General features: G+C 38.7%; 1 protein-coding gene across 1 annotated transcript in view; it reads left to right on the top strand.

Moving 5' to 3' along the window:
• The window catches only part of SUSD5 (sushi domain containing 5), a 45,987-nt gene that overhangs the window by 10,881 nt on the left and 9,457 nt on the right, over positions 1-25,649 (top strand). Inside the window, exons 3-4 of the mRNA XM_013190398.3 lie at positions 12,838-12,956; positions 21,135-21,323. Coding sequence (XP_013045852.2) covers positions 12,838-12,956; positions 21,135-21,323 — 308 coding nt within the window. The remainder of the gene's footprint in view (positions 1-12,837; positions 12,957-21,134; positions 21,324-25,649) is intronic.

Below are 25,649 nucleotides of genomic sequence, written 5' to 3'. Positions count from 1 at the left end.
TCCGGCAGGGCTCTTCCACAGGCTGCAGCCTCCGTCGGTGCAGGTCCACCTGCTCCACAGTGGTCTCCTTCACGGGCTGCAGCGTGGAACCCTGCTCCATGGTGGTACTCCACGGGCTGCAGGGGGACATCCTGCTTCACCATGGTCCTCACCACAGGCCACAGGGGACTTCTGCTCCGGTGCCTGGAGCACCTCTCCCCCTCCTTCTTCACTGATCGTGGCGCCTGCAAGGCTGTTTCCCACTCCTCTCACTCTCCCAGCTGCTATATGGTGCAGCGTTTTTTTTTCCCTGTCTTAAATATGCTCTCACAGAGGCACAAAACAATATCGCTTATTGGCTCGGCTCTGGTCAGCAGTGGGGCCCTTACCTAGCATGGGGCAGCTTCTAGATCCTTCTCACAGAAGCCACCCCTATGGCCCCCTGCTACCAAAACCGTGCCACGGAAACCCACTACAGAATGACTGCTCAAGCAAGTTTTCCCCTTAGATTATGATGATTGCTGAAAAACACTGGCCACAATTCAAGCATTGTGACACATATCTAAAGGCATAATTATCTCATAATTTCCTATTCCTTTTTCCTACTGAGTTGTTGCCATTCCTTTTTGCCTGGCTCAGAGTGGGGTGCTGAGCCCCAAATGAGCTTGCAGCCTGTGGACACATTATTGGAGTTAGTATCAATGCTCCCACTGACTCTGTCAGTACAGACTCAATTTGCTGAGCTTCTCATGAAAACCAAGTATCTGTCTCAGGTATTTATGTGTGTCTCAATAGATGATAGGCATCCTCAGATAGGTCTGACTTGGAGTGTACTTAGATAGGATAATGCAGATGTGCTAGGGAGTGGGTTAAGAAAGCTTACCAGAGAGCTGATACTGTTACTGGGCATGCTGAACTGTATTTTTTGAGATAGCTCAGGGGATTCCACATAGCACTAGGCTCATATTTTTCTCACGTTACAAATAAAGAATGTTACAAGAAGTAAGGAGGAGAAGGAAGCAGGGTGAATCTAGCACAGTTCTTTTACTCTTCTGTCATGAATATTGCAGAAATCCAATTGATTTTCAATGAAGTTTACAAATTTGAGGATGCACATCATCCACATTTATTTTTAGTGATAAAATGCAGCTTGCAAAAGACAGAAAATTGCTACTACTAATGAAAGGTAATATTTAAGCAACCTCAAGCAAAAGCAACTAGTTCTGGTGATCCTTTATTTCCAAGTGAAAGTTTTTTTGGGGAAAATTTCTTTGTATGTACTTCTGGTCATTAAAAAAAAATCCAGAAATCCCTCAGGATAAAAGTGATCTAAACCCTAAAAATTTTCTTCTTAATCCAGTTGCTGAGATGTCTTGCTGGCTGAAGAGCCAGGAAAACTGTATCCATCTCTAAGTACATGGCAAAGTTACTGTAGAGGTTGTTTCATGCAGTCTCTCTGTTATGGAAGTAAGGAGTGCTGATGAGTAGGAGAAGGAACTGCCCCTTTTTTATCTAGTGAGTACCATCAGTTAATCCTGAGAGATCTTCAGATTTTTAATGTAGGCACTGGATCTACAATTATGAGTAGACCAGTTGTGGATCTATGCCTGAATATTTTCAAAATGAAAATTGGATACAGTGATAGCATTGTGCACATCACATCATAGTGATATGAGAATGCACACGTCATCATACTAATGGCAAGGAAGTTTTGATCCCTTCCATCTTTCCATACCCTGTTTCTCCAGTAAAACTATCCTTAATATGGAAGTCTGTAAATTGTTTATCAGAAAGTACATTATGAGAGTACATGAGCTTGCTTTTGCTGTGCAGTCATCACATCTGAAGATCACTAGAGGGCTTCACCACGCAGTAGTTCTTCAGAGATCCTGTAAAATGGAATTTGATAATCTCTTCTCTGGGACTATTTTACCTATGGCTGGGCAAGCACCAGAATCTGTGTTATTTGGTTCACTGAACTGAGTGTTTATGACTCTTAGGAAGAGTATGCCTGAAAAGACTATACTGGTTTCACTGTTAGTTAATGCAGCCCTGGAGGAGCAAATGGGCAGTTGAGTGCAAAGTATGCAAATGAGAGAAAGCTATTCAAGTTGGACAAGCCCAAGCAGAATATGAAGATATTTCAGAGGGAACTTAGAGTAATGGGCAAAATGATGACAAATGGCGTTCAATGGTAATATACTCAGGAGCAAATATGCAGTCTACTTGAAAATAGTTCACATGTACTAAGTTACCTCTCTCAGCTTAGGAATGATATGAGGACATCACTGCAGATGGTACAAAGAAAACATCTGACAAACTGCAGCTATATTATTAAGATAATCAGAGATAATCAGATAGATTAAGATAATCAGAGAAGATAATCAGATAATCAGAGAAGAGGTAAAGTTATTTCCCAAATAGAAGATTCTTCACTGGGAACACCTTGTGTTATTTATCTTGATGGAGCTCCACATCTTCAACTGTGATGACACAACCCAGGGAGACAAGTGACCTCCCACACTTGGCAGGTCCCAGCCCATTTTGGTCTTTATAAGCTGGAACTAATACCTTGGATTCCATCCAGAAGCTGACTGGAATCACTTGCAGATCACAGAGCTTTAGTCTAATATTCTCCCATATCCTTTTGGACTGTGTACATCAGAAAGGAGATGAATAAGAGGGAACATGATAAAAGAAGTTTTTTTTGTTTGTTTTTTTGGTTCCTGGAAAATATCATAATCTTTCCTCTGAGGAAAAATGGATTAGATACTGACCGTAGAAGCAAGCACAAACAAATGATATGAGTGAATTCATTCTGGTGTTGCAGATGTTCTGAAACACTTCAGTCCTCCTTACGTCACATAGACTTATAACTGAATATAAAGACTAGTAAAGAAGTAAGGACTTTTTGACTTCTTGACCAGTTTTTCAGGTTTTGCACAAGCCAGTAACAGAGAGGATTTTTTTCATTTCTGATGGCTATTTTGCGGTGTTAATGAATATCCAACTCCTAGTATGTATACCCACTGCTGTTGGCTGTTGTGTCCTTATTATCATTTTTACATCCCAGAGGGCTATAAAATGAGGGCCTATAAACCCATGGAAGTTTCTCTTGTTGTGGCTGAGTGCATTTCTGAGTCAATGTCAATGTGGTTGGTTTCTGAGCTTTACTTCTTATGCAGGCAAAGAGGAGAATTTGTTGCAAAAAAAAACCCAGACTGTTTCGCTTGGGGTAACTGTCACATTTCTGACGATCCATATGTTAATACATAGTTATATGTTGTTTTTTTCCAAATACTTCCACTCTTCTGAGACCCTGCTTGGAGTACTGTGTTCAGCTCTGGGACCCACAGCATAAGAAAGACATGGGCCTGTTGGAGTGGGTCTGGACGAGGGCCGCGAGGATGATCAGAGGGCTGGAGCACTTCTCCTGTGAAGACAGGCTGAGGGAGTTGGGGTTGTTCAGCCTGGAGAAGAGAAGGGTCCAGGAAGACCTTACAGCGGCCTTCCAATACCTAAAGGGGGCCTACAGAAAAGCTGGGGATGGACTCTTTGTCAGGGAGTGTAGCGATAGGACAAGGGGTAATGGTTTTAAACTAAAAGAGAGGAGATTGAGATTAGGTATTAAGAAGAAATTCTTTACTCAGAGGGTGGTGAGGCACTAGCACAGGTTGCCCAGAGAAGCTGTGGATGCCCCATCCCTGGAAGTGTTTAAGGCCAGGCTGGATGGGGCTTTGGGCAACCTGGTCCTGTGGGAGGTGTCTCTGCCCGTGGCAGGGAGGTTGGAACTGGGTGATCTTTACCATTCTGATTCTATGAAGAACCATTTTCTGAAGAACCATTCTGATTCTATGATAATATGGATCCATATATAAGTATGCAAAGATTTGAGGCTATAATGGGACATCCTCTTTTGGTTCTGATGAGGCTGTAGCATTCCAGTTCACTCCAACCTACTTCTGACCTGTTATAATGATTGTTGACTCCTCAGCTGAGCTGGTAGAGGTACTTGTCCCTTGTCCATTTTTCTTTTCTTTTTTTTTTCTTTTAGTAAAAAGTGAACAACTACTAGTTAGGGTGTTAAAAGACATCATTCTGCAGAGTGATGCCAGTGGGAGATACCGATCTGCTGGTGGCACTGCTCACGTAAGCATTGTCTAACCCACTTTGTTCACTGCAAACCAGCTTAGCCTAAGCAGCAGGTCTTGACAAATATGATTTGCTTCAGCTGATGTGGGATGGAAGTTGCTTAAGTGAATAGTTCCCTGCCAGCAAATCCAAAGAAACAATAAACTCACTGGTGTTGTTTTTTAAGCAACTTGGGACAGGACCTCTTTCACAGGCATAAGGGGATGTTTTAGTCTTCAACTTTCAGTAGTTCAGACCAACCATTACAGAGTTCAGCGCTGGTCACACAGGCAAGTCACTGGCAGGTCTGAAGGCACGGAGCTTTTAGAGAAGAGCCAGTCATGAATAGACAGGGACAGGAGGGAAAGATGTAAGTTCTTTCAGCAGCCCAGAAGTAAACCATTTACAAATCAGTCATGAAACGTATAACGTGTAAAGTATTACACATTGTTATAGTGCAGGAAATGAAATGCTGTAAGGCAAGTCTCATTTGTCAGATTAGAATGAGCCCTAATAGCTATTTATACTAAAATCACACTCTTATGACCTATTTGCATGTCAGACAAATGAGTCAGTAAAACAAGCAATTGATCTGCCAGAATATAAATGAAAAAAGATGGTAGAGTTCTCAGAAGGCCTTTCACTGCTGTCTTCTTAATTCAAATGTCATACTAGAAAACCCTGTGTCGAGTCATCCAGCACTGGGCAGTGTGTTCTGTAGGGTCATGTGTTCATTCCTGTTTTTATTTGTTTGCTTGGTTTTGGTTTTGTTTTGAAATTTGGAAAATGAACATGACAGTTTTTCTTATGATCAGTCCTACTAGATGTGCATAAAATATTAAAAAGCAGCTATTGATTTTTGACATTGTCAACACCGGCAGCAGCTTGTATTAAGATATTCATAGCACATTTACTCATTTCCAGCACTTTTCCAAGACTAAAATGCTGAAGCTGTCCTATTCCCTCTCCTGTTATTATTTGTCTACAAAAGAATGATACCATGTAGCCCATCTATAAGCTACAGCTTTGAAGCTCTGCATAGATTCTCTGTTCTGTAATAGTTCTCCTGCAGGGCTCACAACCTGTTTCTTTGCATGAAATTGTCCTTGGCTGGTTCCTACCCAGTCCCTGGAGGATTTATCTCAGAGGGGATAAATCTGGAGTGAGCAAGCACAGTCAGCTAGAATAAGCCTTGCTGTAGGAGTCAGACAACTTGGTTTCTTTTCTTGGCTGACCACAGACCAGATGTTTGCTGCTAGGAAAATTACTTCATTTCTATATTTCCTTCTTTTGATAGCTCTTTGGGTTTTGCACTGACTCTATTGAATGCTTCTACAGTGTCTAACACAACAAGGCCTTTGCTGCAGATGACACCTGTGGGAAATATAATAATAAGAATCAAAATTGCCATTTCACAAGGCTGTCTACTCCCTTTTCTGTGTACAACGTGGGACTTGTCCAGCACCTGGCTGTAGGGTTATAACAGTACATTTCCTGGGAACAAAAAAGCAATATCCAAAGAATGAAATAAGAGTCAGTCTCTAACTCTTGCCATTCCTTTCATCCATGTGTGTAGACCCTTAGACTCGCTGGCCCCAAGAAATCTATCTGGTGTATATAATGTAACAGGTCCACTTGCTTATTTGCAGAGGAGCAGTCCTAAAGATATGTCAGCCTGGCAAGTTTCCTGTTTTATTTTAAGGCTGTGCTCTACTGCCTGATGGTAACGCATATGAATTTTCTCCTAGATGTCTGCATGAATTGGGCCAATTAAGTCCCTTCAAGAGAAAATCCAGACATAGGTGACAGTACATGGTCCAATTCAAAATGTTAAATTTGGTTCTGAAACTGTTTAAGGGGGTCTTGCACTCTGAAATGCCTTCAGGTCATAAACTCTAATCCTACAGCCCTCAGCTCTGTGGTGTCATGATCTGCTAGAATATGACTTTGCCTTAGTTAATGCCATAAGGTTAGAATTCATCGTTAAGACCAAAGAAAATCATAATATTGAATAGGAAGGTAAGCTTGGCTACAGAGATGGTGTAGCAGAGATGGGATGAAATGCAATGGTATTACACGAAGACTAGTAGGAGCTTCTGCCTTAAGCTAACAGTTCAGCTGGAAAAGTTGGAGCAGAAAGAGTCAGAGCTTAGGCATCTTCACAGAACAGAGGATGGCAGTGAGCCTGTCACACAACATATCTGTGACAAAGGAAAATGCGCTTCTCCTAAAAGACATTGAGCAGCTCTTCCAGGAGAGAGAAGACAGTAACTGAAAAGCTTGAACAAGGTACTGGTGAAACAACACCTGCAATATTGCAATGCAGTTCTTGACATCCAAGCTCAGAAGAAAGGAATTTCAGACTAGAATCAGTCAAAAAAATCATCTGTCTTGGTGGTGGTGATTAAAAGTGACCAATTTGTTTAGCCCAGCAGAAGGAAAGTAGAAAGGGGATGTGCTTACTTTTAGCATATACATGAGAGTGACTAATACCAGGATTTTAACTAGTTCTAATGGTGTCGATTTTCAAAAGAACTTCAAATATTTTTCCTTTTTTTCTTCACAGTCTCTGTAATGTCCAATCCCATCTGAAAGCCTTTTGTCTGAGAATTGAGCTTCTTTGTAAATTAACAGCATTTAGCAAACATTTTTTAAACCCTTTGGTACCTAATTAATAATATCTGTTATGAAAGCCATGGATTATATTGGAGTTCATAAAACAAAATTGGGTAAAAACAACTTTCTAGTGACACTTGCTATGTCTTTGAGCACCCTGCTAACTAGTCCAGGACAGGAAGCCATATGAATCTCATCTACCTACACTAAGAATGCTCAAATTATATGTACATAGTGACATTATAGTAAAATGGTTATATAAAATCATTCATACTAGGCTACAGTGTGAAAAATCTGCATGAATGGGCCATATTTATTTAATGAACAGAGCCCTTACTATTTTGGTAGTCATATGTACAATTTTAAGCACAAAAGACTGCATTTTGGTATATATTTTTAAGAATCTGAAGGATATTGGTTCTGCCTCAATAAGACCTCCTTTCGACATTTCCAGTGGCAGTATTGCTGTTGGAATGTCTTCATGTCACACTTAGCAGCTGCTTTCTTTGGGCCCCATCCAGCCAAAATTAGCCTCTATAGTTCCCAGGCAATAGACTTTCCAAAGCCCACACCTGTGCTCCCCTTCGTGACTTTTCAGGGAAATTTTCTTCCCTTCAGTAATCATGAACATGTCATTTATATTTTATTCCTCATCAGAGCCAGCTTTATTTGCAGTTTCCCAAACTTCAGAAGGGAAAGACTAAGAATAAAAATCCTCTAGTTTGGCTTCTAGACTACTAATTTTTTTCTCTTACCTAGTTACTGAAACACAAGTGATGAAGCTGTCTCATGAAAAAAAGTTAGCACAGGATGTTAAAGATTTATCTTACCAATGAAAGTGATGAGGTTTTAAACTTTCTAATTTGGGGAAGGCTTGTTATAGTTACACTGTGTTACAAACCAGACTTTCTCAGTGCCTCAGCTACCACATTGTTGATGATGACTAGTGAGTTGAATATATTCATATTCAAGCTCACACTTCCGTGAATAAATGTCAAAAGACCCTTGCAAGTCTGTTCAGCTAATTGATTGACAAGACTAATTGATTGACAAGACAAGCTAATTGATTGACAAGACAATCAATAGGCAGATAGCGTAGTGACTACAGAACACCCCAGTCCCATATACTGTTTTTTGTGCTGTTACAATGGATGTCCTATAAACTCAGCCTTTAACTCCATATATATAAGGTTAGGTTTACTGAAAATTTTCCAAATATTACAAAATTGCTATGTAATGATATTAGAAAGTGGGAGTATCAGTGTATACTAGTACAAAGAGAGTTTATCATGTATATAAAATATTGTATGTTTATTAGGTCTATCTTTATTATACATGCATAATATATAGTATATACATAAATATATATCATTACTGTGGTTTATTTACATCATCACAAGATTCACTTTATAATACGTATTAGGTAACGGCATATTCTATCCTACAGTGGAATAAATGCTATTCATGCCAGCCTTTTCTGCTATTTTCTTCCTTGAACAGCAGTATTAGGAGAAATGCAAAATATACCAACTACTTGCTGGTTAACTGATGGATTAGAAAATAATTTAGTCAGCGCAAATGGAAGTGGAAGACTTCAGGGAAGCCTGGTTCTTACCTAAATGTGCTAAATATTAAATTTCTTCCTCATGCACACATATGCTAAATAAAATAGCTGAATCATGACTCAGCTTGTAACTCTGGCCCTTTTTTCAGGACAGGCACAGAGGAAGCACTGTTGATTGTTCTTAGTTGGATGAATTACCCATAAGCAACTAAGCTGAGGTTCAAAACAGTGCAGAGTCCCTGGGGTTTCTCTTGCTTTCTCATTTGAAAGGAAAGAGGCACCATGAGAAAGATTGTCTGTCAAGGCTGGGTACCAGTGGACTGAGGAGATCCTCACTAGTTTTTGGCTTGACTTGTCAAGAAATCAAAGGAAACACCATCAGGCATCCCTCTGCTTTCCATCACAGAGCAGGGGCTCTTGCTGAAGCCACTAAAATCCCTCCTTTTCCAATGGTGTTCTTCAGTTAAACTCTCATTTGATGGACATCACTGAAGTAAATGTTCAGTGTCTCTGTGTGAAGCTTGTGATTGCAATTGCCCATAACTGTAAAACACAGGACTCTCTTACTCTTCAAAATGGGCCTGATTTTCAGTCCTCATTTAAACTTTTAAGACAAGGTAAAATAAAAGCTTTGAAATTATTTCTCACAAGATTGATGAGTAAAAGGAAAACAATTTATTTTGAAATTTTAAAGGTTAAACATTAGAAGCAAGCCAGAAAACATTCTGAGAACACCACAGCCAGGAAGAAAATAAGGTGCTAGGACCATGTCTGGATTTTTATCTTCCTCATAATGCATGTTACTTACATTTTCTATAGCAATAGTACTTGTGACTGATTTTTATGCTGGGATTGTGAGAGATTTTCAGAGTTTGTGGCAGTGTAAGAATAATTTTCAGGGATGCACTGGTGTTTCAAGCAGATGTGTGAATATAGAGGATTATTTTGGATAGTCTGCGTTCTGAACTCAATATGTTTCTTCCAAGCATGTCTAAAATGCTACTTTCATAAGAGATCTCCGTAGAACGAAAAATAAAATCACACTTATTTATTGAATACAAGATACAAAATCATACATTACACTGCTCTAAGCACCAGATTACAACATATCATAAAAGGTTAGGATTGAGCATTTCTATATAAATTTAGGGTCAATTATTCCATGAAAGTAGCAATAAATAGAATTAAAATTCCCTATATGACAACATTCTTCTAAATGGCTGGGTACATGCATGTCTTCCTACAAAAAATATGAACTTCCTCTCATCCTCTCAACCACAATGGATGATGCTCCAACACAACAATTCGAAATAAGAAAGAAAAAAAAAACAGGCTATGCATTTCCACAACCTCTCACCAGGGTTCTGGAACTGTGAGAGATGGTTATAACCAAATATGAACAATGTATGATTTTTTATTTCTTATTTTAACAAGGCAATGCTGCTGGTGAGCAAATTTCAACATACGTTGAATCCTGAATCGAGAAGGTACTAGCCATTTTTCAGTCATCAGGTTAAAAAAAAAAAAAAAAAGTTAAAAGCATAAAAACTTACCTTTTAGAACAGAAACAAAAGTGTACCTACATACTTCATCTATAATTATAGATGCAAACCTAGCATTTTATAGATTTAGGGAAATATGCCCTAAATGCCACCCTCAACAACTCTGAGAAAAGAGACTATTATTCCATATTTTTAGTTATACCTGTAGTCATACTGACTGCAAAGCGACTATTTCTGTGCCAAAGGCATTGCAGTTCTAATCACTAGAGCCACTGTTGAGAAGAGCTGAGGACTCGTGAAGCTCTTTTTAGCAGTAGTAATAATAGCTTATTGAAAATATTCAAAACTTGCAGGATTGAGTTCATGGTAGGAAACTAGTGACAGAGAAGGAGGTATATAAGACATTAAACATTTTTTTCTTCTATTTTTTATGGTACAAGACAATTTATTTAATCACAGAATAATTACATTAGAATGTTTTCAGTTTTAATCAGATCAATTTTAATACGACAAAATCCGAATTAAAATCCTAAGTAGAGGATTAGCAAAGGCCTGCTTTGTTGCAGGAAAAAAGATAGTCAGGAAGAATAATTTTTAAACTTCATATAATATGCATAGATACACCTTTATAAGTTTGATCTCACTGAATAGCTAAGAAATGCTTTAAAGTTAATTTATTATTCAATATATTCAATTTTTATCACCTACAAGCTTGTAATTCATTGTACAAAACTTGGGAAAAAAAAGAAATACTTGGTTTTCTAATAAAGCCTTACATGTGAGCCAAATATCCAGTTTTTGTAATTATATGAATATACCAAGGATATAAATTTATTTATTTATTGGCTGTTTATTTATTTAAGGCTGAAGTCTTAAGTACACAATCACAAGTAAAAGGCCCAGATCTTTAAAGACATTTCAGGATCTGTCTACTCAGTGTTGCAAGGCAAAAGCGATGTAGGTACCTAGACAAGTAAGTGATTATTGAAAAGGTTAAGATTCTGTCACTTTTTGAAAGGGGTCATAGGACATAACAGTTTTATTTACCTAGGCCCTGTAAGACCTAGTGGAACAATACGTGAATACACACAAAAATTTGCTAATTGATGGCCTGATTCTCTCAGTCATCTAAACCCACTTTGATAGACCAGGTCACTTTTGTCTATGTGCCTGATTGTTGACTTAAAGGACTCAAACCTTAAAATATGGCATTTAATTCTAAGAGAACTCGATTTTAAACTCCTATGGATAATATTGTTTTTCAAGTGATCCCTAAAAAATAAACATGTGTTTTCCTTACGAAAGAAATGTTTGCTTTGCAATTATAAAGCAACTTTTAGCAGGGGATTGCATCATGTCATTTCTCAGAGCAGAAATGGAGTAGGAACCATTCTGGTATGTATGCGTGACCAGCACCATATGTCTTTTTTCATATCGTTTTTGTTTGTTTACATTAAAATCACTTTAAAGTTGCATGTTTAACTGCTCAAGAGCTAACACGTCAGAATTAAGATGGTCTGCACAATCGTAATTCAGTCCACTTGTGTAAATCAATTGTTGTGTAGTATTTAAGTGCATGATCAAATATTGGCTTTCCACTGGAGCTTTTCCACATTCAGTGAATGGGCACTTAGTCAACATTTATTTTATTCTCCAAATTGAGTGTGGGACTGCTGGCAAAATTAGCTCAACCGTTGCACAATACAAAATGATAAATTTCCTTCACTGGAAAGATTCCTCTGTGGAAAGCATTTTTGTCTTGCTTTCACTAGTAGAACTGACCATGCAACACTTCTGCAGACCTGCAGTCCACACAAAATAAAACACACACCATTAATATCCAGCTGCAAAAATTTGGGCTGAATTCACTTTCCCAGCCTTTGTAACCATCATTGAAACAATAAAAGCAGTGTCTTCTCTAACAAACTGTCTTTTATTAGTTAGTTTCAAGCAGCCAACACAGATGAGAGAAGACATAATTAATAATCTCTTCCTTTATGTTCAGCATCTACAGACTTGTAGAACAAAGACTTGTAGAATCTACAATTTGTACAACTTGTACAATCTACAATCTACATCTACAGACTTGTAGAACAAAATTACCTTTGTCCAAGCCTATAGAGGGCAACAGGATGGATTAGGCATGGCTGTGTACCAGACCAATAAAAATGGAGTTCATGCAAAGGTGTGGAATTACTGTTAAAAAAAAAAAAAAAAGAAACAGCAACAACAACAGTTTTTCTTCCAATAACTCAAGTTGAATTTTTGAGCTTGCATTTTAAGAACAAATTAAGGGGATTTAACTTTAACCTTTAACAGGAACATGATTTGAAAATGGAGAGAGGCTATAAATGCAGCATTTCTGTCTTGCCAGTTCCTTCAAGTTACTTTTTGGAGCTGTGATGTTTTTGGAAGCATTTTGGTGTACAACACTGTGTCTTGGCTATGCATCTGCACCATCCCTAGTCCAACAAAACTGTGTGCTTTAGCCCAGTACAAGAGTAAATATTGCTATTTCTGTTTTCCGAATGGAGAAACTGAAACAGGTAAAAAATGCTTTCATCCACATATGTGTAGCAGATTAAAATACCAGCTATGATAAAATACCCTGGAACTTATGCAGCAAGCATAATTCTATTGCTAATGATTTATAATCTTTCAGACCAAATCTTGAAACTTCTATTCATTTTTTATCCAGGTATCCTTGGTGGGAGTTTGTATTGCTGGAATATGAGAGCAGAATGTGTACTTAAACACACCAGGACTTGGTCTGATATTTTAGAAGTATTACAGAATATAAGATAAACACCTTTTATTGCTTCATATGCCTTGAACTGATCTACAGCAAACTTTTTTTTTAATTACTTCTAATTCTACTTTGGCTTTTTTCGTACATCCTCCCACACTATCGCCTTATGTGCCAACTCTTAAACAGTTAAGCTGAGGCTACCTGAATACCCTGCTAAAAGATTTCCAAACTTCACCTGCATGTACAACTCCAGAAGATTTCTGATTGTTTTTTTTTCTTCTTCTTCTTCATTTTAGGACAATTATATGCAGAAAGACGGGCAGCAAACAGCAGAGCGTGAAAGCCATTGAGGTTAAAATTGAAACCGATCCCTTTGTGAATGACCAGTATGATGCTTTTTGTGTAAAGGATGAAGGTCAGCACTGATATACTATTGAAATAATGCACAGTAATTGCTGTCTTGAAACATTAGAAGTTTTGCCTTCAATTTTTCTACCGCTGAGAGGCAAAGTGGGGATATTAAAAAATAAATCTTTACAGTAATGTCCTGCTGAGTGAGCCAACAGCTACAAAGACATTGGTTGCAGGAAATAAACTGCATTATCATTTGTCTTTGCTGCAGTTTATCAAGCTTAAAGACCACTGTTGATCAGAAAGATACCATTTTAGTGTTCAAAGAGCATATATATGGAAAAGGATATATCTGGCACCATCTGAGATACCTGAAGCATCTCCCGCACTCAGCACTGTAACTGAATGCAAATCAGGAATCTGGCTTCCAACCACAAAACACTGTGTTGTTGCATATCTATCCGTACACAGTATTTATATGAAAGTAATTTCATTGCCTCCATTTTATTTTTGTTTGTTTGGTATTTTGTTAACAAATATACACTGGCCTACTGGGGATGCTGGTGTATCATGGATGATTCTGAAAACCAAATAATTTCCAATTTAAGTTGAAGCTTAGACTTTGGTATTCAAATGCTACAAACAAAGATGTAGTCCAAAGGCAAAGCATAAATTGTTATTGCTATGTAGAATTGTATAAAGAAGTCTGGGAACCCCTGAAACAGATTGTTAGTGTCTGCAGTGAAGTTTCACATCTATCTCATGTCAAAAAAAGAAGGGGCAAGCAGATGGCATTTACTGATAAACACCAAGTTCACAACACGGGGGCACGTTGATAAAGAGTCAGTGGCAGCAGTGAGAATGAAGATCTGGTTGAAGTGAAATGTGCCAGAGGTGATACAAACCTATTCATTCAAACATTGCAGAGTTTGACTGACCATCCTCTCAAATAATTACCACGATGTCAACTCCAGGCTTCGTGCTGCTATGAGCGATGCCAGCTCCATCACCCAGTGGTTAATACTGTCACACAAGCACCTTTGTGCTTACTGCCATGTTGTTTCTCACATACAAGAGCAGCTCCCTGTAAACATCTGCAAAACTATCTCATTGTCTTTCTTCAAATCTCTCTTTTGTCATCTTTACCCCAAGGAGAAAAAATTTGTGGAGGGTTGGGCAGCTGTGGCAGGCTGAAATCATTGCTGTGACCACCATTGTTCCATTGTGCCCTGTGCTCTCCCCTGGCCCTCTCCACCTGCTGCTTCTGGCCTTACACATAGAGGCTGTATCTCAGGGAAGGAACTGTGCTTACATTTTGCATTTGTTTGCAGCTGGCAGTAAAGGGGCATTGGTGAAGATAAGAGCGCAATTTGACAATGTTTTTGGAAAGAAGTCCTACTTAATACTCAGAAACTGCACAGTTTAAACTAAGGGGAAAAATCAGATCATTTGCTAAAAAGAAACCACTTGTGAACAAGTTGTTTTGTACAAGGCAGGAAGTTTCCTGATGACAGAGTGGGATGATCAAGCCAATATATTCATCAAATAGTTTTTAAATATGGAAGCTTTTCCAGATGACAGTAAGGTTCCCTCTTTTAATATACAAAAATGCTTTGGATGCAGAGTCAATGTTTGAGGGAAAAGGCTTAAGTGAAGTTGTGCAGCAAGGAGACCAGTCCATAGCTAGTATGGAAAGATCAAAGTCCAGAAAGGAAATAGTCTTCACACATGCAAGTAACACACAGTAGCACACAAGATAGAGCAAAGTAGTTGAATGTTGAAAGATCATGCACTTTAAGGATGCCACTTTCAGTTTTAGGAAACAGATATGCAGTAAGAAATAGCAGCAAACCTCCCATCACAGCCTCAGCCATAGTCAGTGACCTGGTTTGTCCACCTGCATGCAGTGCTGATGGCTGGCCAGCAGTGCTTGTGGGAACAGATAAAAGCTGAGTCCTACCTGTGCTCATCCTAATGGAAAAGATGCCTGGATCTTTCCTCTTTGAAACCTGTCTAAAACGAGCAGAAACTCAACAGCTTTTGTCTAAGCTGTCTCTATGTCCAAGCTGTCTGGAATCGGCTGAAGGCTCAGACAGGTTGGCAAGCTGAGGACAGGCAGAGGGAATGTCACATCAGCCTTCTCTTTTTCAGAAACTACACTGACCGTAATGCTTAACAACTCTATTTTCTGTTCTTAGGGCTCTGCAAAGGGCATCTCAACCCCCCATGGAACTTCTAGCACAAATCATTGCAAAAGTCCCTTCTTAGGCCTTGATTTACAATTAATCTTTACTCAATTAAGATCGAGTTCAGTCAAATTGCTGAAGCATATATGCCAGCATGCCTCCACAGTGGTCAGATGCTTACAGGATCAGGCTTTTTTTTTTTTTTACCCTGAAGAGGAAAATACAAATTTTTCTGTGCTTCTGAAATGGATTTGGTTCTGCACACAGTAAAGAATCACAGCAGCCTCTGATGCTCTGAGTTACGTTTTACTGGGAAAGATGCAGCTGTTATGTTTTATGAATGCTCTGAGTATATGAATGCTGCAGTTTTCATAGTACAGAAAAATTGTATGTCTTCTCAGTTTCTCAGAAAGAAAAGTTTTATGCTGTCATTAGATCCAGGAAGACAACTCTGTATCTGTTCAGAATCTGCTGAGATAAGCAAGATTTTCTCAGCTTCAAGTGCCAAAAGTTACCTAAAAACATATTAGATTCTGCCTATTAAGAAAATGAAGTGTTGCATGTAAGTCAGATCTGGCCCACAGAGCATGTATTTGTTCTCTATCAAAGTTCATAGGAAAACACCTCTAAGTATAAAATAAATAAAAGAAGAACAACAGAAAACCACAAGGTTGGAATTTTTTCCTACCAGATTTTTTTTTTTTAGGACAGCATAGCATTCAATTTCATAAGTATATAATCATAATGATTCTTTTTTTTTTTTTTTTAAATGATCTCTTTGTTAATCACTCCCAAGTTTTATGTTTTACTGGTTCTTTCTTTTGGTGACCCGCTGATATTTATAGGCAACAAGTAAGACCTCTATTCTCTAAGGCTTTGATTTGCTGCCGTCATAGAAAAACTGAACAGGCAGCAACTTGTAGTAGCATACAGCAAAATGCAAATCAAACTTTGATAAACATGACTGCTGGCTCCAGATACCCATCAAAGGTTGATGGCTTATGTACATTTTCAGTTTGCCTTTTTCACCAGTAAGAAAAAAAAAAAAAAAAAGAATGTATTCTTTACATCAAATATATTAAATGTATGTTGAAAGAACGGTCAATTTTTTATTTGCTTTATATTTAAGCCATTTCTTTTTATTTGCCATGTTTTGCTATGGATATGAAGTTTTTCATTTTTTTTTTTATTGCCACAGTTTTCTTTTCCAGAGCTTTGCATATAGCTGACAGTGAATTTCCAGCTATCTGGTGATGTCATTTAAACTAATAAATGAAGTTATTCTTACCAACCCTATCTGATGAACGGGATATTGGCATCCTAAGATCAGTAGCTTACAAGCAGCACTTACATTGGCTATGTTTGGGTTTTGGTTTTTGTACTTTATTTGTACTCATTATTTTTATCCAAAAAGAAAAATTCCATACACTTTAGTGTCTCTGCAATCCAGAAGAAAAAAAAAAACAAACATTCACACTCATCTTTCACAGGGTTGAGCAGTAAGAGTTGCATTTTCCAATTTCTTAATAACAAGATGACATCCTATAAATTTCAGTGGTCTCTCGGGAAAAACTCTGCTGAATTGGATGGTTGTAAAAGGAGATATTTTACATCAAAGAGGATGTTTCATGTCAGCTTTCAGAGCATGGTACACTGTTTAAGTAGCCGTTGTAAATAATCAGATTTCAGTAGATCTGCAGCTCTGCCAGGTGGTGTGGAAGCTGAAGTCTGCATCTATTTTGAGTTGATGTTTTTTTCCATTGATCGTAGGCTGTCCTTTCTCTAGACAGTATTTTATCAAAATGTCTCTAAAAACCTTTACAAACTGATGAGATGCATGTAGCTTAAATTGAGAAACTGCTTCTGGATTAGGGAGGTGGGTTGTTGTTTACTTAAAGTGACTTGTGTTGACTCTTGCCAGAAATCATCTGTCACAAACTCCTTTCCACACATGGTTTGGTGTTAAATTTATTCTTCAGAGGGGCTATAATTCCTAAAAGACAATCAAGACTGAATGTGCTAAATCAATTAACAAGAGGCATCTTAAATCCCTTGTAAAAAATGGTTTCTAAGTCTCTTGAGAGGTCTGTAGCCAGAATCACCACTAGCCCTGGCTAACATATCTGTGCTAAACACTTACATCCTTGCTGTGCCATTTATTCCTGCTCAGTTGTCAGAGTTTGCCTCTATCCTGAATTCCACTCGTGTATATTGACTTCTTCCATGCCTGCAGCGGGGATTGTCACTCCAGAAGACACTCTATGCCAAATTTCTGCTGACATGAGGCTCTTCTGTGCACTTGCACATTTCCATATGTCTGTGCAGTGCTTTCTTGAGGCATAACCTAATCCATCCTTGCTTACTAGAGCTCAACTGTCCATGTATAGAGCCCTGTTAAGTGTTTGACCTCACTGCCAATATGTGGGTCAGATTTGCAACATCTCTTCTTAATAAAATGTCATCCAGAAGGTCACTTGCCAAGTCTTCTGCTTTCAGCTGATATTAGGACACCAGATCTGTCTGAGGTAAACTTAGCAAGGGTCATGATTTTCAGAGCTGGACTCAAAGTTTCCAGGTGTGAAGATGCAATCTCGCACAAGTGGGCAGAATGTAAGATCCTCTGGATGGGGCCAGAGTGTTGAGGGAAAATAATCCAGCACATCAGGCTCTTGTAATTGGGAGCATGCACTAGGATCATCTTTTAGCAAACACCAACTAAATACTCTGATTATGAAAGGATAGAGGAGGTGAAAAGCAGTACTCCAGATGGAGAGCACCCACTCAGCACAGGAAGAGCCCAGTCCTCTTCTATCACAGTTACCACTCCAGGTAACCTCTGTAGTCGCCTTGTCAAAGACCACTGCTGTTCCTCCAAATGACAAGCTGCTGCCAACACACCCTCTGTCACGCCTCGTGGCCTAGATTTGCTTCCTCTATTCCAGCAAGAAAATCACCTGAATGCCAACATTGGGCACAGGCTGTCCTTCCAAACAAATCCATGTTTTGCCACCTCCTGATACAAAGACTACAAACAAAAAACTGAAGTGTGCCCCCAGAAGTCGCTCAGTTTGATGAGCTGCTAAGCCAGTATCACTTCTGTGCGTGTACCAGAAAGAGCAGGCTTGATAAGATGCTGAGAAGGAATTGTCATAGCAACTGAGATTGCAGCAGGACTGAGATCCATAAAATGAAACCCTGAAAATTTCCATACTTCTTACACAGAAGAGGGCTATAGCAAAATGGATGCAGGAACTGGAGTATGTCTCTGCTGGATATTGGCTGTCACTTAGTCTTGTCCACTCTGTCACTCAGTATGGTCTGCAGCAAAGACACAACATTACTAAGTCTCATAAGAGAGATTCAAAAGTTCCACATACAATGTTTGTCCAGAAATGTCTTTAAAATCTCTCCTTTTCTTTCCATTTATACACAACAGCCAGATCTCTCCTTCAGGATCTCATTATTCTGTTATCACATCTGTTGCCAAATTTTACAGTAAAGCTCCCTTCAGCTTGCTTTCATTCCTGGAAGATTATAGTGTGCTTTTTGAATGTGTTTGCCATAATGTAAATATATTTAATCAATGTAAGCATTATTTTTCTGCTTCCTTTGGCCAACATACTATAAAGCAAGGCTTTGTAGATAATAATACTCTCTGACATATAATTGTTCTATACAACCTTGGGACCAATTCTTCCCTCAGAGCAGACACACAGCTTCCACTTGTTCTGATGAAAGTGATTGCATAAATAAAGTACATGAAATGCATGGGTATGTAGCCTTCCTATGAGGCAATAAAATATTTTTTATTCCTTTCATCCACATCAAGTTTTATTCATCCTACCAGTTCACAGGAAACACATTAGCTGCTAACTACTCCTTACTTCCTCAGATGCCAAACCTACATAAGACTGTACATAAACTGAGCTTTGTGTAGCTTCAAGAGCTTGTTTTTTCTGTCCGTGTATGTATGCATAACTCCCACTAACTTTTGAAGGTGCTAGACAGTATATGTATGTGTACAGTATGGAGAACAGACTTCAAAGCTTTGACTTCAGTAGTGTGTCCCTTAAATTAGTAGCAGATGTTTTTCAACATACCTGGTTAAGAAGTGGTTAACCATCGGATAATTTTTTAAATCCTGATCCAAAAGAACTTTCACAGAACGTGGATATTTATCACACAATGTTCATTTCATTATGAGGTAAATAACAGTCAACATAAACAGGTCATATTTCTACATAAACATGTATTTACCCATGCCTGGATCAGAAGTGTGTAGGTGATGGGAACTCTGGAACTTATTAGGCAAGATATCTATGCAGGATATCTATGGGACTGGAGGTACTTGATCCCTAGCAAGCCTGAACTTTTGCAGAAATTAGATTGAAAAAAGCCTCTTTTCCATCAAAACTATTGCCCATTCAAAACCCTGGACATGAAATGGTGTCTATGGAAATGTTGTTCTTGTGTAGATGCTGTCCTAAAAGCAAGCTTGAGCAAAGTAGCAGGGGTGCTCTCTGAAAATATATGCTTTTTAGGAGCATAGTTTAAGACTCCTAGACTTGGAGGTCATTTTTTCAGCTTCCAAAAAAAAAGGCTTTTCAATGAACATAACCTTTCCTTAGCCAACTAAGTCATTAGGTTTTTGTACCCAAACTATTTCAACAGGAGAGATCGATACTGGAACACAGATCTGACCCTGAGTTTCCCATATCCTGTACTCCTGAGCTGCTACCTATTAGCCTTTTTATTTTTGGTTGTTCTGCATCAGGACAAAGCATGTTTTGATTCTTCAGTTATTTTGGCAAGTGGAATACTTGTTTTTTCTTCTACAGTCAATAAGTGTTCTAGAACCATTGGGGGAAAAAAAAGCATATTTGAAAAAGAATATAGAAGAGTTTATTTTTACTAACGCTGCACACTTTATTGAGTTTCTTGGTAAGACCATGTTCTTGCACTGTAGAATTGTTGGTGGCAGGTTTTTTTGGTTGGTTGGTTGGTTGGTTGTTTTCCTGTAACCAAGAGATGTCTACTATGAAAAAGATGGTAACAAATATTGAGAACAAGGGGTCATGCCAAACTGCTCTTCAGGGAAGATCTTCAGGGAAGACCTTTGAGAGACGAGAAACTGCAGTGCCTATCAGTTCTCTAGAAGACTTCAATTCACATTGTTGACAATAGCCAAGACTGTTCAAACATGAAAGTGAAAGTTAAAACTTCAGTTTACACTAGTATTGACAGAGGCTTGATGGTTCCTATCTGTGCTTCTCTGATGCAGAACAAAAAAATGAAAATCAGTTTTGATATTGCGTACTGTAATTTTTACTTCCTGGTTCTTGGTGCCGTTAGCAGAAATATTATCAAACAACATCTTTTCAGATTTCTTATCTGATAAATTTAGCTCACAGAGAGCAAAGCTATGTTACCCCTGGATTTTGTTAAGTTGAAGAGCACAAGTAACCATTTATTAACCATTTATTGCATGTTAGGTGTCTCTTATGGGGGATTGTGAGTATTTGAGAAGAATATTTTGATTTTGAGGAAGACTAGAAGTTGTGTCCATCTCAGTATTTCCTTTCTGTGAACATGGACTGGGTCATTTCTCCATCTAGTAGTTACTAAAGCACCAGTCTTGAACAATTACACAACCTTTTCTGCTGTTAAGAAAAAAAAAAAAAAAGTGTCCAAGCGTTTGCTTTCCAGTCCCAGCCTACCCAAGCCTTTATTATCCTCTGTGGAAACAGACAGGGAAGACAGCTATAGCCTGACCTGTTCTGACTGATAGGAAACTAAGCCCCTCTAGATGTGTTAGTGTTGCACATCAGTAACTTTATGCACCAGTAATATCACAGTTATCACATCACAATCATAGCCCAAGATATACCTTCCCAATTACAACTGAAAATAGTTATGAAGGAGCATAAGAATGTGAATCAGAAGAGATGTATTTGTTTCTGTAGGTTTGTCCTCAGGGTTATTTTAGCCCTCCTGTTAGCACTGTATTTAAAGACCACTGAGAGGTCTCTACAATCTCGCTTCTTTTATCCTTTCAGACAAGCCATGCGGGGACCCGCCGTCCTTCCCTCACACCATCCTGCACGGCCATACCGGCTTCGAAATGGGGGATGAGCTGCTGTATGTTTGTGCTCTGGGGTACGTCATGGGCAACAAGGAGGCGGCATTCACGCTGCTCTGCGACACTTGCGGGGAGTGGTATGGGCAGGTTCAGGCCTGTGTCAAAGGTAAGCCTGGCATATGGAGCACCCCTCTGGCTGGTCACGGCCTCCCATCAGCCCAGCCAAGGTGGTTTCAGGCTACATGGGATGTCTACTGTCCCAGTGAAGGTCTTGGTGACCATAGCATCCAAGCCTTGCTGGCCCAATGGGTCTTTCAGAATGCTGCTCATAAACATCGTGGTAAACCATAGCAGATGACAACTTACTCATACTTGGATGTGCAGAAAGTTCCTATTTGGGTAGCAGGAGCTATTTAAAATAAAATAAAAAAGAAATGTTTTCTGCCATGTTTATCTTTGCCGTATCTGCTGAACCCATTTCAGGGATTCACTGCAAGTTTTTTCCCAAGGTTATCATTCAGCACTTACCTTCTACGCCACCATCTTCCTTATCTTTCCCACAATACACCTTTGCTTTAGTACTAAACATCATTTTCAGTTACTGAAAATAATGCTTTGGAAAGATCCTTCATCCAGGGATTTAATATCAGAATCAGCCCCTTCCTGCAAATCAGTTGTTTCTGATCTTGTATGTGTATGTATATTCTGATCTGAATGAAGTTTGTAACTTTTCAATGTACTTGCTTTGTTTACTCAAGAAAAGGGATTACTACTGATGTTACAACAAATATCAAAGGTATTTCTTTCAGAGTAGTTTAAAAGTCATGCCCAGGCAGTGTCAGTGAGCCAAAGACATTGTTTACCAGATAGAGTGTACAATGTAGGTTTTGTAAGTCCTCCGCTCTGTTTATTTTCACATGAAGCCACAGAGTTGCTACAGACCAGGCTATTGAAATGAAAACTCAGTGTTTATTCTTGCCCTTGGAAACCTAAAGCAAGTATAGAGAAAAGCCAGTATCTTTTTGTAGGAAGACACTAAGCATAGCCTACACACAAATAACATCTTTCCTTACAGTAATCATGCTGAGGCTGTCTGTGGCTTTATCATTTGGTCACCAGCCTTATATTTTCACATGATGCTGCATGCTGCTGTCCCCTATGGAAAAGAGAAAACACCCCACAGAGACAGGGGCCAATACCTTTCAAGGGCACAGCAGATCCATCTGAAAAATCCCCCTGCTTCTTTGTATTTGCAGCTCATGCCATGAGGTGGCTGGAAGCATCCAAGCCTCCAGTGCAGGCTGTTCAGGCTTCTGGACCAAGGTGAGGGTGGCTGGTTGCCTATAGCTCCAGCTGCAGTGGGACATGCTGACAGGAAAACTTGGTCTGTGAAAAGTACATCTACTAGCATATTAAAAACTGCTGGTAGTACACCCCTCATATTGAGTTTTTCAAAGTTACACTTTTGCGCCATTTCATTGCTAGGTTGAATTGGGATGACTGTCCTTCAGGTGTTCTTGAATTTTTATTTGGGATGCAAATGGGTAATACAATGGTTATCCATCTTTTAAATCCCACACTTTGTCCACTGGCTTGTGAGAAGCCAGTGTGGCTGAACTTAGGTTTAACTAGCCCTTTCCTACTACATGCTAGAGCACTCCTGAACTTCTAGCCTTATATGTGTGATAAATGCCACTTCATTTAACTAGGTTAGGGAAATTAAAAACATATTAATAGAGCTGACTGTACCACAGAAGAGGGCTGTTGGAGAGTGATAGTAACCTACAGACATACACCTTGGGTTACATTTAGGCAGTGAGGTGGAAAAGTTAAAAAAAATATATATTTTTTTTAACTTGCCTTATTAAAATGCATAGAATTTTTAAGATGTACCACACTTTCAGGATTTTCTTCTGCAAGCACAACAGTAGCCACTCAGATATTTACCTCTTTAAAATGAATGAAAGTGGATTTTCTTACCAAATAGCTTGACTCAAGGAATGGGACTTTTATAAAAACAAAACAAAACAAAACAAAAACACTGCTAAAAAGCTCTGGGAAATTATAAAAACAGAATTTCTTTAACTTAAACATACAAAAAAAAAAAGAGATCTACCTTACATGTGTTAGGTTCTACAACAAACTTTTGAAGTTTCCCCTTGTTTAGAGATAAACTAAATAGTACTATGAATTCAGATTTGGGTGCAATCAGGATTCTGCCTACTCATTCTGTTTCTCACATTACTCCTCTCCGTGCATAAAGTTCAGAATTTCTCCAATATTTAAGAGTAGTAGTCAGATAATCTTACAGACTGTTTTTCAGAGAGACTATCACATCTTTAAGATGATATTTGTGGTCAAACAGACCCATTTTAAACAAAGGAATTGGCAGTTGTTGAACAACTGAGCAAGCAGAAAGTACATGCTCCTTGGAAACTGGATTGGAGTGAAGCAATCTAAATGGGATAGAGTCAGCACATCCATTTTAGCACCTATACATTTCTTAATGCCTAGAGTCTTGCAAGGAGTTATTTTTACTCATGAATATATACCACCAGGTGGTGGATAATCAGGAGGAAAGGTAGCTCATAGCAGCAATGAGTCATGTCTGTGCACCAGGGAACCAGATATTCAAAACCAACCAAATGGTGTAGAGATACCAAAACCATTTCTGATGTCTTTCTGAATGATTTCAGCTTCCAGAACAGTTATTGCAAACAGCAATTCAGATGATTGTGTGAAATACTGGATAGGGTGTTGGGGGAATATAGAGAAAAAGAAGGGAAAAAGAAAATCTACATCTGATAACCCAGTGGGCCTGAATCTCCCACAGTCTGCACCAAGCTGACACTTCTTTTTCCTTCACTGTGAAAATGCCAATTTCATCACATGTAGAAATAAAACTGTATTACACCAGAGTAAAAACAGGAAAGAGTCAGGCCATTTAAGTTGTGTGTGTTTCACTGTTTTCCCTGGATAAATAGTCTGTTTCCCCTGTTTTGCCTCAGCCTTTCACATAGCCGCAGGGGAGAGAAAAATATTTTTAAAAGAAATAGGAAAATGTGGCTGTAAAATCACAAACATCAACCCTGGAACTTGGGAGCAGATGTAACATTGTGGATTATGATTTTTAAAATTATTTAAATGCAGATTTCATTCTGAGGAACTGCCTTTGATTAATGCTTTTAAAGCACTTTAAGGACCCGGGGTAGAAAACACTATATGTGTTCTGTGAATCATTAATTATTTATTCAACCCTCCTGATCACAATTCTTTAAGAAAGGAAGCTTTACAAGAAGACTGAAATGTGTTTTATTGATGATAGGGTTCATGATTAAAAATAAATAAATAAATAAAAGTAAGAATTTATCAAAGAAGAAAAAAAAAAGAATTTAATTAAAAGAAGCCTGATTTACAGTTGACAGATATTTGGGGGCCATAGCAGAGAAGAGAATAATTATTAGTTAAGTGCTCCAGGAGACGGCATACACAACCATTTTTAAGTGCTTGAAGGCAAAAGAGTAACTTCCCCATTGTGAAGGCTAATAATGGGACTTAATCCACAATTTATGTCCCTGTTAGCAGAGGGGACCGTTTCTGTTCTCACCGGCTGACAACAGAGGAAAGATGATTGTAAAGCCACTACGATGAACATCTAAGAGCTATGTTTAGAGGCCAGTAAGATGATATGGTTTCCTGGTACCAAATCTGCTCTGGGTGAGCAGCTGGAAATGGGAGGTCGTCCCGATGCTTTTACACAAATGCAACAGGATCACGGGGAGAAAACACCCATCAGAGCATTAAAAGAAACAAGGCCTGCTCCTAAATCTTGTGTGATGACCCTGAGACCATGGGCAAGTCACTGTGATATTCTCTGCTACCTTATCCAGCTTGTCTGTGAAACACTGATAGTAATTATCCAGCTTCGTAAAACTCGTTGAGATGTGCATGCGTTTCAGCTATGTGTTACTGTCCTAGCCAGTAACTGCCACGTCATGCTGCCCAGCTTTCCAAGCTGAATATCTGACTAAGCATCAGTAATTGGGTTTTCCTTGTGCTTGTCTAAGAGCATTTGGCCTGCTCTGCATTCACAGTTGCACGCTCAGAGCAGATTCAGAGTTGAGGACCTATCACCTTACCAGCGGCTAAATACAGCACATGGGTGCGCATTGAAGTAGCTTTATGATCATCTTTCCTCTCTGTTTTCATCCAGTCAGAATAGAAATGGTCCATTCTGGCACACAGGATGTAAATGTACAACTGTGCATTTAGAAAATCCATCAATTAAATACAAAAAATATATTATGCACTTATCTCCAAAATATTTTGGCAAAATCTGGCTATGGTCATAATTGAAACAATTAATTTTGGGGTTATGTTAAGTGGATTCTGGATACAAGAAATAGTGTTGAAAATTAACAATACAATATATTATACATAACTTTATTGTACATTACAGACGTGAGGGAATGGTCTGCAATTTTTAATCAAG

This window comes from Anser cygnoides, chromosome 2 (assembly GCF_040182565.1).
Source record: "Anser cygnoides isolate HZ-2024a breed goose chromosome 2, Taihu_goose_T2T_genome, whole genome shotgun sequence".
Classification (NCBI taxonomy): Eukaryota; Metazoa; Chordata; class Aves; order Anseriformes; family Anatidae; genus Anser; species Anser cygnoides.
Note: the sequence above shows the minus strand (reverse complement) of the source record. Positions and strands in the feature narration are given on the sequence as shown.